The 14,773-nt window shown below is 47.6% G+C and overlaps 1 protein-coding gene across 1 annotated transcript in view; it reads left to right on the top strand.

Annotated features, from left to right (window-relative positions):
- Nucleotides 1-11,977, top strand: part of LOC106592100 (mitochondrial adenyl nucleotide antiporter SLC25A23) — a 34,925-nt gene extending 22,948 nt beyond the window's left edge. Inside the window, exons 2-10 of the mRNA XM_045709573.2 lie at nucleotides 431-557; nucleotides 846-933; nucleotides 6,734-6,845; nucleotides 7,271-7,429; nucleotides 8,021-8,194; nucleotides 9,986-10,099; nucleotides 10,240-10,407; nucleotides 11,409-11,556; nucleotides 11,707-11,977. Coding sequence (XP_045565529.1) covers nucleotides 431-557; nucleotides 846-933; nucleotides 6,734-6,845; nucleotides 7,271-7,429; nucleotides 8,021-8,194; nucleotides 9,986-10,099; nucleotides 10,240-10,407; nucleotides 11,409-11,556; nucleotides 11,707-11,894 — 1,278 coding nt within the window. The 3' untranslated portion in view covers nucleotides 11,895-11,977. The remainder of the gene's footprint in view (nucleotides 1-430; nucleotides 558-845; nucleotides 934-6,733; nucleotides 6,846-7,270; nucleotides 7,430-8,020; nucleotides 8,195-9,985; nucleotides 10,100-10,239; nucleotides 10,408-11,408; nucleotides 11,557-11,706) is intronic.
- Nucleotides 11,978-14,773: the final 2,796 nt, after the last annotated feature.

Raw genomic sequence — 14,773 nt, 5'->3', positions numbered from 1 at the left:
TCCATCTCCTCCTCCCCCACCTCTCCTCTCTCTCTCCTCGCCCCACATCTCTCCATCTCCTCCTCCCCCACCTCTCCTCTCTCTCTCCTCGCCCCACATCTCTCCATCTCCTCCTCCCCCACCTCTCCTCTCTCTCCTCGCCCCACATCTCTCCATCTCCTCCTCCCCCACCTCTCCTCTCTCTCCTCGCCCCACATCTCTCCATCTCCTCCTCCCCCACCTCTCTTCTCTCTCTCCTCGCCCCACATCTCTCCATTCCCTCTCCATCTCCCTCTCCACCCTTCCACCCTGTGCCCCCCCACCACCTTTCCACTCCCCCATCTCTTCAACCCCACCACCTCCTCCTCCCCCTTCCCCTCTCCACCACCACCTCTGCCCCTACACCGCTCCTCCACCCCCTCTCCACCACCCTTCTGTGCCCCCTCCCCAGCAGATTGTCAAGGAGGGGGACAGCAACAATGATGGAGAGTTGGACTTCCAGGAGTTCAGGCAGTACCTCCGCTCCCACGAGGAAGAGCTCCGACTCATGTTCCGCAGCCTGGACCGCAACAATGACGGTTTGTAAAGATAAATATGGACCCTACATACGTACGGGGGCTCCAGAATTACAATGAGTTAAATGGAGATCCTCTGTAGTTGTTTAACTAAAATACACAGATGTGTTCAGACCCACAATTTGTAACTTGATGCAAATATACAATATAGCCAATTTTGCAAAGCTCACTGGGTTCTTGCGTTGCGTACGTACGTAAGGTATGTGAATACAATACACACTGAAAAACACAATCAAAACACACACAATCAAAATACACACACCAACTCTGACGTGGACACTGTGTTTGCAGGTGAGATAGATGTATCAGAGATTCAGCAGTCCCTTCAAACTCTGGGAATAGCTGTGAGTCTAAAGGAGGCTGCCACGATCATGAAGAGGTCTGTACAATCTACTCTACTCATATCTACGCTATAATGATACAGTCTACTCTGGTTATATCTATGCTGTAATTGCACAATCTAGTATGAATTGTAGAATGGCTTTGTTTTCTACAATTGGAGTTGTCAGACAACTATACTTTTGTGTGTGTGTGCGTGTGTGTGTGTGTGTGTGTGTGTGTGTGTGTGTGTGTGTGTGTGTGTGTGTGTGTGTGTGTGTGTGTGTGTGTGTGTGTGTGTGTTTTTGTGTCGGTCCTTGCAAGTGTATGTGTGTGTCTTCTAGGGTTGTCTTGGTTTAAGCACACTGTTTGATTAAATAATTAAGACGCACAAATGACTCAAGAAAGAGCCCGATGGTCACACTGTGTTAAAGAAAGTGCCTGTGTGACTGGTGCACGTTGTCTCTCTCTCCTCCCTACTGCAGAGAAAAGGCACCACAGCACAGCTGAGAGTTTATTGCGCTGTCTGTGCTGAAGCTGTGACTTCATTTCAGCCATTTAGTTTCTTACTTGTTTCTGACTGAAAAGTTCTGTTAAAGAAATAACCTAATTTGTTTAGGAACAACATTCCCTTTTCCCTAAACCCTTGTTCCTATTAGGAACAACATTCCCTTTTCCCTCAACCCTTGTTCCTATTAGGAACAACATTCCCTTTTCCCTCAACCCTTGTTCCTATTAGGAACAACATTCCCTATTCCCTCAACCCTGCTCTCTTTATGTGAAACATGTAAGCATCGCATGCGTGTGACAAATAGGACCTGACCAATAGGACCTGACCAATAGGACCTGACCAATAGGACCTGACCTATAGGACCTGACCAATAGGACCTGACCTATAGGACCTGACCAATAGGACCTGACCAATAGGACCTGACCTATAGGACCTGACCAATAGGACCTGACCAATAGGACCTGACCAATAGGACCTGACCAATAGGACCTGACCAATAGGACCTGACCTATAGGACCTGACCAATAGGACCTGACCTATAGGACCTGACCAATAGGACCTGACCAATAGGACCTGACCTATAGGACCTGACCAATAGGACCTGACCAATAGGACCTGACCTATAGGACCTGACCAATAGGACCTGACCAATAGGACCTGACCTATAGGACCTGACCAATAGGACCTGACCAATAGGACCTGACCAATAGGACCTGACCAATAGGACCTGACCTATAGGACCTGACCAATAGGACCTGACCTATAGGACCTGACCAATAGGACCTGACCAATAGGACCTGACCTATAGGACCTGACCAATAGGACCTGACCAATAGGACCTGACCTATAGGACCTGACCAATAGGACCTGACCTATAGGACCTGACCAATAGGACCTGACCAATAGGACCTGACCTATAGGACCTGACCAATAGGACCTGACCAATAGGACCTGACCTATAGGACCTGACCAATAGGACCTGACCTATAGGACCTGACCAATAGGACCTGACCTATAGGACCTGACCAATAGGACCTGACCTATAGCATATCATAATCACATCAATAAATTGGTTATAACAAACTCCAAACACAGTAACACGTGACAACAAAATGGATGCGGAGGACGTGAAAAAGAAACTGGAAGCGGTCTAATGTTTACTGGTTGCGCAGGAGGGAAAGGGGAAGTCAGATCTGTGGAAGACATTTTACTTAGTTGTGGAGACTACTGGAGATCCAGATAAAGGAAGGTGTAGGAGTGAGAGCTTTATGTTTATTATGTCTACTGGAGATCGATATAAAGGAAGGTGTAGGAGTGAGAGCTGTGTGTTAATTATGTCTACAGGAGATCCAGATAAAGGAAGGTGTAGGAGTGAGAGCTTTATGTTTATTATGTCTACTGGAGATCGATATAAAGGAAGGTGTAGGAGTGAGAGCTGTGTGTTAATTATGTCTACAGGAGATCCAGATAAAGGAAGGTGTAGGAGTGAGAGCTGTGTGTTTATTATGTCTACAGGAGATCCAGATAAAGGAAGGTGTAGGAGCGAGAGCTATGTGTTTATTATGTCTACTGGAGATCCAGATAAAGGAAGGTGTAGGAGTGAGAGCTGTGTGTTTATTATGTCTACAGGAGATCCAGATAAAGGAAGGTGTAGGAGTGAGAGCTGTGTGTTTACTATGCCTACAGGAGATCCAGATAAAGGAAGGTGTAGGAGTGAGAGCTGTGTGTTTACTATGCCTACAGGAGATCCAGATAAAGGAAGGTGTAGGAGCGAGAGCTGTGTGTTTACTATGCCTACAGGAGATCCAGATAAAGGAAGGTGTAGGAGCGAGAGCTGTGTGTTTATTATGTCTACAGGAGATCCAGATAAAGGAAGGTATAGGAGCGAGAGCTGTGTGTTTATTATGTCTACAGGAGATCCAGATAAAGGAAGGTGTAGGAGCGAGAGCTGTGTGTTTATTATGTCTACAGGAGATCCAGATAAAGGAAGGTGTAGGAGTGAGAGCTGTGTGTTTATTATGTCTACAGGAGATCCAGATAAAGGAAGGTGTAGGAGTGAGAGCTGTGTGTTTATTATGTCTACAGGAGATCCAGATAAAGGAAGGTGTAGGAGCGAGAGCTGTGTGTTTATTATGTCTACAGGAGATCCAGATAAAGGAAGGTGTAGGAGTGAGAGCTGTGTGTTTATTATGTCTACAGGAGATCCAGATAAAGGAAGGTGTAGGAGCGAGAGCTGTGTGTGACAAACAGGTGCTGTTAGGTTACAATATATTTTGTTCTGCCTGTTTGGAACAGTGTAAACAACAGTCGATAACGTATAACTAATAGCAGTCTGTTCTAACGAGAAACATTTGTAAAGTCTTTATTACAGCATAGCAAAGATTAAAAACACACCAATCTGTGAAATGACTTTCTCCAACATTTTGCAGTTGCATGAGGCTTGGTGCTCATGGAGTCAGTAGGCTGTTAAACAAACACTCAAACAGGATCTGTCTTATTTCTGTAAATATATATGGATGATTTATAAAGCCTGGTACACTTAACAGTTACCGTAAATTCCGGACTATAAGCCGCAACTTTTTTCCCCGGCTTTGAACCTCGCGGCTTAAACAATGACGCTGCTAATATATGGATTTTTCCCGCTTTCAATTTTTTTTCTTCCATAAAAACACATTCTGTGACGTGCTCAGTTTTTTGGCGGCATGAAGCTTTCATTAGACCAATGAAATTGCCGAACGGGTTAAGGTCAAACAACTTTTTTGTTTACTGTTTAGATTAAATCAATTGCTCAAACTTCCCATCATTCTGATTACGGTAGTCATTTTGTCACCCTCATCATGGCAAAGACACGGAGAAATGCATATGATGCAGCTTTCAAGTTGAAGGCGATTGATCTGGCTGTTGGAAAAGGAAATAGAGCTGCTGCACGGGAGCTTGGTCTTAATGAGTCGATGATAAGACGTTGGAAACAGCAGCGTGAGGAATTGACTCAGTGCAAAAAGACAACTAAAGCTTACTGCAAATTGTTTTATTTTTTGTTACAAGCCGTGTTTCGTTAAAGCCTATTTATTTTTGTTACAAGCCGTGTTTCGTTAAAGCCTATTTATTTTTGTTACAAGCCGTGTTTCGTTAAAGCCTGTGTAAAGTTCATTTGTTTCAATGTACCGGTAGGCACCTGCGGCTTATAGACATGTGCGGCTTATTTATGTTCAAAATAATACTTTTTAAAAAATTCAGTGGGTGCGGCTTATATTCAGGTGCGCTTAATAGTCCGGAAATTACGGTAGGCTATTGATTATAGATCTAGTTAAATAGTTTCATCTCTCCTCAATTTTCTTAGACAATTAGGCTCAAGGCAAGGGCTGTTTCCTGGTCTCTGCTGCTGCTGCCTCCGCCACATTGTTCTCACTCCCAATATGCTGGTTAACTTGTTGTCAGGGAAAGGTGCCTATTCTATGGCGCACTGAAGAATATGTTTCAGAACCGCGGACAGCGACCGTATCCAACGCGGGAGAAAGAGCATTTGTTTATGAAATAATATTTGATTTATTATTGTTGCACCATTATTTTAACATAATATAACCATGTATAAGTTCAGTGTCACGTGTCTTAGAGTGATGGACTGTACCACCCCCACGGCCTCCACAATGGATCAGTCCACTTAGACAGGAGCCAATCAGATGGTGTCTTGTACAAAATAAAGATATAATAATGTGTTACTACTGGACTAAAGAAATATTGGTCGACCAACAGCCTATCAACTTGCCGTGTCTTTGGCTATGCCGGATTAAGGAATATGACATGCTAACCTATATAATTCTTTCTCTGTAATTAATATTACCTGATTAAGCTAATCATGTAAATGTAATTAACTAGAAAGTCGGGGCACCACGGAAGAACGTTTATAGAACCGTTATCTTCCGAATAAACTCTTAAAATACTTAGTAATATTTTACATCGATAGCAGTCAATATTAACCCTTATCTTATTTTCAGTCTCATAATGAAAGTTGTAAATTCTTGGCTATCTTCACGAACCCTGGCTAACAAGTTGAATCAGCAATACAAAATTGGGTTTAATTATTTATTTACTAAATAAACTAATCACACAGAATTACATATACACAGAATACAAATGATGTCATACAGAAAACGTCCCGGTGGACCGAACCTGTATGATGGCTGGTTACACAAAGGAAAGGGGGTTGGGCTTGAATGAAAGAGCGGGAAGACTTAGGAACAAAGAAACAGCAGCTATGCTATCGTAAATACATTATCTTATGCATTCTAAATTACCGCCCATTTGGAAAAGGAAAATGCAATAAATATTTACTCTGAGCTGCGCTTCGGTAGATTGGTCGTAGATGCTGGCCAGGTTGGCCAACAGATCTTCCTGTCCTCGGAAGAATGTCTCTGGTGGTAAATTGGATACGTGGTGGTATCTTCGTCCGTCTGTTAGACTGGATCCGTCGCCCGCCCTTTCCTAGCCCACGTCTACAGCGGCCGCTGCTAACTCAACGGCTAGGAAGTATCACTTCTGTAGTGAATAAGCTCAAAGTTCATACCATTCGCCACCAAAGCTCACGCCGAGGTTGGCTTAGTTCTGTACTTGACATGTGTGTCCTTCTAACGTGGAGGCTGCAGCCCTCCCGTACTGGAACCTGGTTATCTTTTCGTCAAAGGCTTATATAGTGGAGAGGGGGAAGGATGTGTTTCATTGTTTATAACCCCTGTCTCTTCACAGGGGTGGGCCACTGATCAAGCAGGGCACTTTCCTTATGAAAACCCAATTCTCTCATTTGGAAGCTAAAATTACATTTAATCTCCTAACAAACAATTTCAATATCAAACATTTCAATTGCATAACAATTCCATGTGACTCTGATAACTAGAGGGTGTATACTTTCTCAGATACAGTTTATGTCATCCTGTCATCAGTCATAATGTCTCAGATGACAACCGAACTGACATCCATACTCATTACGTTCCAAAGCATATTTCCAACTGGTTTTATTACCAAAATATGGTTCCTTTTCCCCATTTGTTTGATGTTCCCAGACTCTCTATATTTAACACAGGCTATTCAAGTCCTTCAGTAGGGTCAGAAAGAGAGGGGAAGGGAGAAAGGTATTTATGGGGGGGTCATAAACCTTACCCACAGGCCAACGTCATGACAAACCTGAACAATCCACCAGTCCACTAAATGGGGTCAGCCCTAGTGTGTCGTCCATGTGTGTGTTTGTCCGTCTGTGTGTGTGTGTTTGTCCGTCTGTGTGTGTGTTTGTCCGTCTGTGTGTGTGTGTACGTGTCGTGCTATGCGTAACATTCTCTCTCTCTCTGTCTCTGGTCAGTATTGACAGGGATGGTAACATGACCATAGACTGGGATGAGTGGCGAGATCACTTCCTGTTCAACCCCATACACAGTCTGGAAGACATCTCTCGCTACTGGAAACACTCTCATGTGAGTCACACACACACACTCTCATGGACGGATGTACACACACACACACACACACACACACACACACACACACACACACACACACACACACACACACACACACACACACACACACACACACACACACACACACACACACACTGGAAACACAGCAGAGATGTAGCCTGGATACCAATATGAAAACTTTGATGTTTAGTAACTAAGTAGATTGTCAAATGACTCCATCCTCCCCCCTCCCTCTTCCGCTTCCTCTCCCTTTCTCTCCTCCCCCTCTATCCCTACCTCTTCCTCCTCTCCCTCCCCCCTACCTCTCCCCCGTCCCTCCTACCTCTCCCTCCTCCTCCCTCCATCCCTACCTCTCCCTTCTCCCCCCTACCTCTTCCCCCTTCCCCCTCTCCCTCCTTCCCCCCTCTCTCTCTGTCTAGATGCTGGACATAGGAGACAACCTGACCTGTCCTGATGAGTTCTCCGAGCAGGAGAAGAAGTCGGGCTTCGTCTGGAGACAGCTGATGGCTGGAGCTATGGCAGGATCAGTCTCCCGGACCGGCACCGCGCCACTGGACCGCCTTAAAGTCTTCCTGCAGGTGAGGAGAGGAGAAGAGAAGAGAGGACAGAAGAGGAGAATAGGAATTTAGGGAGAGGAGAGAAAAGGAAAGTGGAGGGTAGGAGTCTAGAGGAGAGGAAAGGAGAGGAGAGGGGAGGAAGGGAGAGTTGAGTAGAGGGAAGGGGAGGAGACTAGAGGAAAGGATAGAAGATAAGAGGAGAGGGGAGGTGAGGTGAGTAGAGGGGAGGAGAGGTAGGTGGTTGGTGAAATTAAGTTGCCCCTACACACTGGTCTAAGTTCAGCTTCACATGTCTCCTCTAAATGGTTCAGGTTAGGATAGGGGGAAGGTAAACTGTTCCTAGATCTGGTCCTGAGGTGGAGATGTGTATTCAGCTCCACCTGGTGGGAATGTGAAGTATCACCACTGAAAGATTCTAACTCCAGAGTCCTTATCTAACTTGTGTACTGTACATCATGTGTTCACTCCAGATCACTCTGTGCTCATAATATTATGACATGATCCACTAGTCAGGTCTGAATAAGAGTGCCTAGAGGGTGTGTCAAAAGCAGTGTACTAAAGAGGGTGTCATTTAGGACACCCCTCCTGATAGTCTGTGTCTGTCCCCCCCAGGTGCATGGCTCGACCCCGGGGAACCCTGCAGGGGCCCTTGGGGTGGGGAACATGATCAGTGGGCTGAGGGCCATGGTGAAGGAGGGGGGGTTCAGTTCCCTGTGGAGGGGCAACGGGGTCAACGTCCTGAAGATCGCCCCCGAGACCGCCATCAAGTTCTGGGCCTACGAACAGGTGGAGTGGAGCGGGACTGGGAGCCACAGACAACTACACTACACCACACCACACTACACTACACTACGCTACGCCACGCTATGCCACGCCACGCCACGCCAGACCACACCACACTACACCACACCACACCACACCACACCACACCACACTACACCACACTACGCTACATTACACCACACCACAGTACACTACACCACACCACACCACAGTACACTACACCACACCACACCACAGTACACTACACCACACTACACCACACTACACTACACCACACCACACTACGCTACACTACACTACACCACACCACACTACGCTACATTACACCACACCACAGTACACTACACTACACCACACCACACCACACTACGCTACATTACACCACACCACAGTACACTACACTACACCACACCACACTACACTACGCTACGCCACGCTACGCCACGCCACGCCACGCCAGACCACACCACACTACACCACACCACACCACACCACACCACACTACACCACACTACGCTACATTACACCACACCACAGTACACTACACCACACCACACCACAGTACACTACACCACACCACACCACACCACAGTACATTACACCACACTACACCACACTACACTACACCACACCACACTACGCTACACTACACTACACCACACCACACTACGCTACATTACACCACACCACAGTACACTACACTACACCACACCACACCACACTACGCTACATTACACCACACCACAGTACACTACACTACACTACACCACACCACACTATACTACATTACACCACACCACAGTACACTACACTACACCACACCACACCACACTACGCTACATTACACCACAGTACACTACACTACATTACACCACACCACACTACACTACACCACACCACACCACACTACGCTACATTACACCACACCACAGTACACTACACTACACCACACCACACTACGCTACATTACACCACACCACACTACGCTACATTACACCACACCACACTACACTACACTACACTACACCACACCACACTACGCTACATTACACCACACCACACCACACTACACTACACCACACCATACCACACTACGCTACATTACACCACACCACAGTACACTACACTACACCACACCACACTACGCTACATTACACCACACCACACTACACTACACTACACCACACCACACTACACTACACTACACCACACCACACCACACTACACTACACCACACCACACCACACTACGCTACATTACACCACACCACACTACGCTACATTACACCACACCACACTACACTACACTACACTACACCACACCACACTACGCTACATTACACCACACCACACCACACTACACTACACCACACCACACCACACTACGCTACATTACACCACACCACAGTACACTACACTACACCACACCACACCACACTACGCTACACTACACTACACCACACCACACTACGCTACATTACACCACACCACACTACACTACACTACACCACACTACACCACACCACACCACACCACACCACACTACACTACACTACACCACACTACACTACACCACACCACACCACACTACACTACACCACACTACACTACACCACACTACGCTACACTCCCGCTCTCTCCCTGTCATCCTTGTCCATTCCCCCTTTCTCTCTTCCTCTCTCTATATCCTCTCCTCTCCTCTCCTCTCCTCTCCTCTCCTCTCCTCTCCTCTCCTCTCCTCTCCTCTCCTCTCCTCGCCCTCTCCTCTCCTCTCCTCTCCTCTCTCTCTCTGTAGATCAAGAGGTGGATGCGTGGCAGTAAGGAGAGGGGACCTCTGAGGGTTCATGAGAGGTTTGTAGCTGGGTCATTAGCAGGAGCTACCGCTCAGACAGCCATCTACCCTATGGAGGTTAGAGCATACACACTCACATGCACACTCACATACACACTCACATACACACTCACACTCAAAAATACACACATTAAAATACACATAAACACACACATTAAAATACACATAAACACTCCCTCCCTCCCTCCCTCGCCCAGGTCCTGAAGACTCGTCTGACCCTGGGGAAGACAGGCCAGTACACCAGTGTGTTAGACTGCGCCAGACAGATCCTTCACAGGGAGGGCATCATGGCCTTCTATAAAGGATACGTACCCAACATCATAGGCATCATACCCTACGCTGGCATTGACCTCGCCGTCTACGAGGTGTGTGTGGGGGGAATGGGGGAGAGGGTGTGTGTGGGGGGGAATGGGGGAGGGTGTGTGTGGGGGGAATGGGGGAGAGGGTGTGTGTGGGGGGGATGGAGGAGGGTGTGTGTGTGTGGGGGGGAATGGGGAGGGTGTGTGTGGGGGGAATGGAGGAGGGTGTGTGTGGGGGGAATGGAGGAGGGTGTGTGTGGGGGGAATGGAGGAGGGTGTGTGTGGGGGGGAATGGGGGAGAGGGTGTGTGTGGGGGGGATGGAGGAGGGTGTGTGTGTGTGGGGGGGAATGGGGGAGGGTGTGTGTGGGGGGAATGGAGGAGGGTGTGTGTGGGGGGAATGGAGGAGGGTGTGTGTGGGGGGGATGGAGGAGGGTGTGTGTGTGGGGGGGGAATGGGGGAGGGTGTGTGTGGGGGGAATGGAGGAGGGTGTGTGTGGGGGGAATGGAGGAGGGTGTGTGTGTGTGGGGGGGAATGGGGGAGGGTGTGTGTGGGGGGAATGGAGGAGGGTGTGTGTGTGTGGGGGGGAATGGGGGAGGGTGTGTGTGGGGGGAATGGAGGAGGGTGTGTGTGGGGGGAATGGAGGAGGGTGTGTGTGTGTGGGGGGGAATGGGGGAGGGTGTGTGTGGGGGGAATGGAGGAGGGGGTGTGTGGTGGGGAATGGGGGAGGGTGTGTGGGGGGGGTGTGTGTGGGGGGAATGGAGGAGGGTGTGTGTGGTGGGGAATGGGGGAGGGTGTGTGGGGGGGAATGGGGGAGGGTGTGTATGGGGGGAATGGAGGAGGGTGTGTGTGGGGGGAATGGAGGAGGGTGTGTATGGGGGGGGAATGCGGGAGGGTGTGTGTGGAGGGAACTACATCACTGATGTAGTTGGTAATGTCTCTCTCTCTCCCCTCTCTCTCCTTCCTCTCTCTCCCCTCTCTCTCACCCTCTCTCTCCCCTCCCTCTCTCTCATCTCTCTCCCCCTCTCTCTCCACTCTCTCGCCCTTCTCTCTACTTCCTCTCTCCCAGACTATGAAGAATGCGTGGCTAGCGAGGCACACAGATTCAGCAGACCCAGGTGTTTTCGTGTTGGTGGGGTGTGGGACCATGTCCAGTACCTGTGGTCAACTAGCCAGTTACCCTCTGGCTCTGGTCAGGACACGCATGCAGGCACAGGGTGAGACAGGGGGGGCAGGGGTGTGGCTGTGTGAGAGGGGGGTAACAAACTGACAGGGTCTACATTTATCTACCTGTCACTTTTCCCCATGTGAGCATCCGCTCTCTCTCCTCTCTTCCTCATCCTCCTCTTCCTCCTCTCCTCCTCCAGCCTCTGTGAAGGGCGGCCCTCAGCTCTCCATGCTAGGTCTGTTCCAGAACATTGTGACCCAGGAGGGCGTGGCCGGCCTCTACCGCGGCATCGCCCCCAACTTCCTGAAAGTCATCCCTGCCGTCAGCATCTCCTACGTAGTCTATGAACACATGAGGAAAGTCCTGGGGGTGGAGAGATACAGATGAGAGGGGAGGGACAGAGATATCATAGATTCCTTGGAGAGAATAAGGTGAAAGAAGGAGAGAAAGAGAGGGAGGGAGGGAGGGAGGGAGGGAGGGAGGGAGGGAGGGAGGGGGGAGGGAGGGAGGGAGGGAGGGAGGGAGGGAGGGAGGGAGAGATGCATTTGAGTAGGGGAGAGAATGAGGTGAGAGAAGGAGCGATAGAGAGAGAGAGGGATGGAGACGAGACAGACCAATGTGGGTGGCAGCTATGGGCTTGTTGCATGACCATGCCTAAACACACAGTGAGAGGAGACGGAGGGAGGGAACAAAGGAGGGAGAGAGAGAAAGGGAGGAATGAGTAAAATTACAGAGAGCGACATCTCAAGTACTACACCCAAGTGATGTCTAACCGTGTGGAAGCTTTGTGGTTGCAAGTGTCAACATGGTTTCTATGACAACACGTGTGAGGTTTTACATGGCCTGCCCTGCATGTGGAGGTGTTTCTGGGTTTGAAAACTAGCCGACTAGCTTCTCTACTACTGGGTTGAGCGTTTCTCTCTCTGCATTAACAACGGGTGAGGACATGTTTGACAACTAACGCTGCTTCAAGACTTTGACCAAAAACGAAACCCTTTACCATTTCACTACTGACAAAACCTCAAGAGAAGGATCACAATATGACTTTTTCCCCCGTGAATCTTTAGGTGGAGAATAGAGAAATCTCTGGGATAGGATGACACCATCTCCATGTTGTGTGGTTGGTTGGTCCTGAAGTAGGAAGTGATACTCCACTGGAACCTTGGAACCACCAGGACTTCTAGAACTTTTCCTATTGGAACCAGGGTGACTTGAGAACTTTTCACAGTGAAAAGGGACCAGTAGCAATCTACCTCCCATGACTCATTGTAGGTGGAAGAAGAGGATGAGGAAGAGGAAAAGACGAGGTGTTGAAGACTTGCTTTCGATGATCTGAAAGGATTGGGATGTGCTTGTGGACACAGGATGTAAATAAACCTCTGCCTATGAGATTATTCTAAATTATAATGCTGTGAGGACATTTTAGACAGCCGGATGAGAAACAAACACATTAAACCTTGTACTGTATTTAGGGTTGCAAAATTTCAGTAACTTTCCCCAAATTCCCTGATTTTCCAGAAATCCTGGTTGGAATTTTTCTGGAATCAGACAGAAATAAGCACAAAATCCATAATCCTCCAACCATGTTTTAGAAAACCTGGGAATTTGGGGGGAAAATACTGGATTTTGCAACCCTACATTGAAACTTTAGTTTTTTCTGAATCCCAGTTACTGTGGTAAGTTTCAACAAAGAGTTTTATCAAGAGTTTTATCAAAGTATGTAAATAGTTAGAGATGCATGGTTTATTCAAGTGCTAAAGCCAATAGAACACAGCCACGCGCTGATGTCATCACGATGATGATACGACTCAAAGGTGATCCCCCTTTTACGTGTGTGTCAGTGTGTGTGTGTACAGCGAGTATGTGTGATTTTTGTCTCACACAAAGTATTATAAAACTCCAGAATGCCAAATCAACCAAACTGCCAAGATTGTGTTATTTTTCCCCCTTCTGTATAACTTCCATATTACTACCGTGTATTTATTTAGTGGGTATATGTGTAAGAGGTTTTATCATAACAAGGACTTCAATGAGTCCAATGACTTCAATATGAGACCAATGACATTTAACATTTACATTTAAGTCATTTAGCAGACGCTCTTATCCAGAGCGACTTACAAATTGGTGGATTCACCTTATAATATCCAGTGGAACAACCACTTTACAATAGTGCATCTAAATCTTTTAGGGGGGGGGTTAGAAGGATTACTTTATCCTATCCCAGGTATTCCTTAAAGAGGTGGGGTTTCAGGTGTCTCCGGAAGGTGGTGATTGACTCCGCTGTCCTGGCGTCGTGAGGGAGCTTGTTCCACCATTGGGGTGCCAGAGCAGCGAACAGTTTTGACTGGGCTGAGCGGGAACTGTGCTTCCTCAGAGGTAGGGAGGCGAGCAGGCCAGAGGTGGATGAACGGAGTGCCCTTGTTTGGGTGTAGGGCCTGATCAGAGCCTGAAGGTACGGAGGTGCCGTTCCCCTCACAGCTCCGTAGGCAAGCACCATGGTCTTGTAGCGGATGCGAGCTTCGACTGGAAGCCAGTGGAGAGAGCGGAGGAGCGGGGTGACGTGAGAGAACTTGGGAAGGTTGAACACCAGACGGGCTGCGGCGTTCTGGATGAGTTGTAGGGGTTTAATGGCACAGGCAGGGAGCCCAGCCAACAGCGAGTTGCAATAATCCAGACGGGAGATGACAAATGACTTCAATATGATTCCAATGACTTCAATATGAGACCAATGACTTCAATATGAGACCAATGACTTCAGTATGATTCCAATGACTTCAATATGATTCCAATGACTTCAATATGATTCCAATTACTTCAATATGAGACCAATGACTTCAATATGATTCCAATGACTTCAATATGATTCCAATGACTTCAATATGAGACCAATGACTTCAATATGAGACCAATGACTTCAATATGTCAATGATTATTACTTGTGAGGTGATTTATGAGTTGACGCCTGTGGATGCGGCCCAAATAGCACCCTATTCCCTATTCGGTGCACTAAAAAGTAGTGCACTATATGGGGAATAGGGTGCCATTTGTGCAGCCTACTAGTTGGTGGGTTCTGAGTATTGTGAATGGGGGACATATACCATGTACAAGAGAGCCTTGATCTAAAGTAATGCTATGGTGAGCTTTCATCAGAAGAAAAGTACTGGTAGTTTGCAGTTTCTGTTGGTGTGGTGTCATTATGTATGAAAATATATATTGTGATATTATTGTTATGTCCAAAATAGCCCGATATTACCTATATAGTGCAC

The sequence above is a fragment of the Salmo salar genome, chromosome 02, assembly GCF_965601325.2.
Source record: "Salmo salar chromosome 02, fSalSal1, whole genome shotgun sequence".
In the NCBI taxonomy this organism is placed as follows: Eukaryota; Metazoa; Chordata; class Actinopteri; order Salmoniformes; family Salmonidae; genus Salmo; species Salmo salar.
This window is presented reverse-complemented; position numbering and strand designations above follow the sequence as displayed.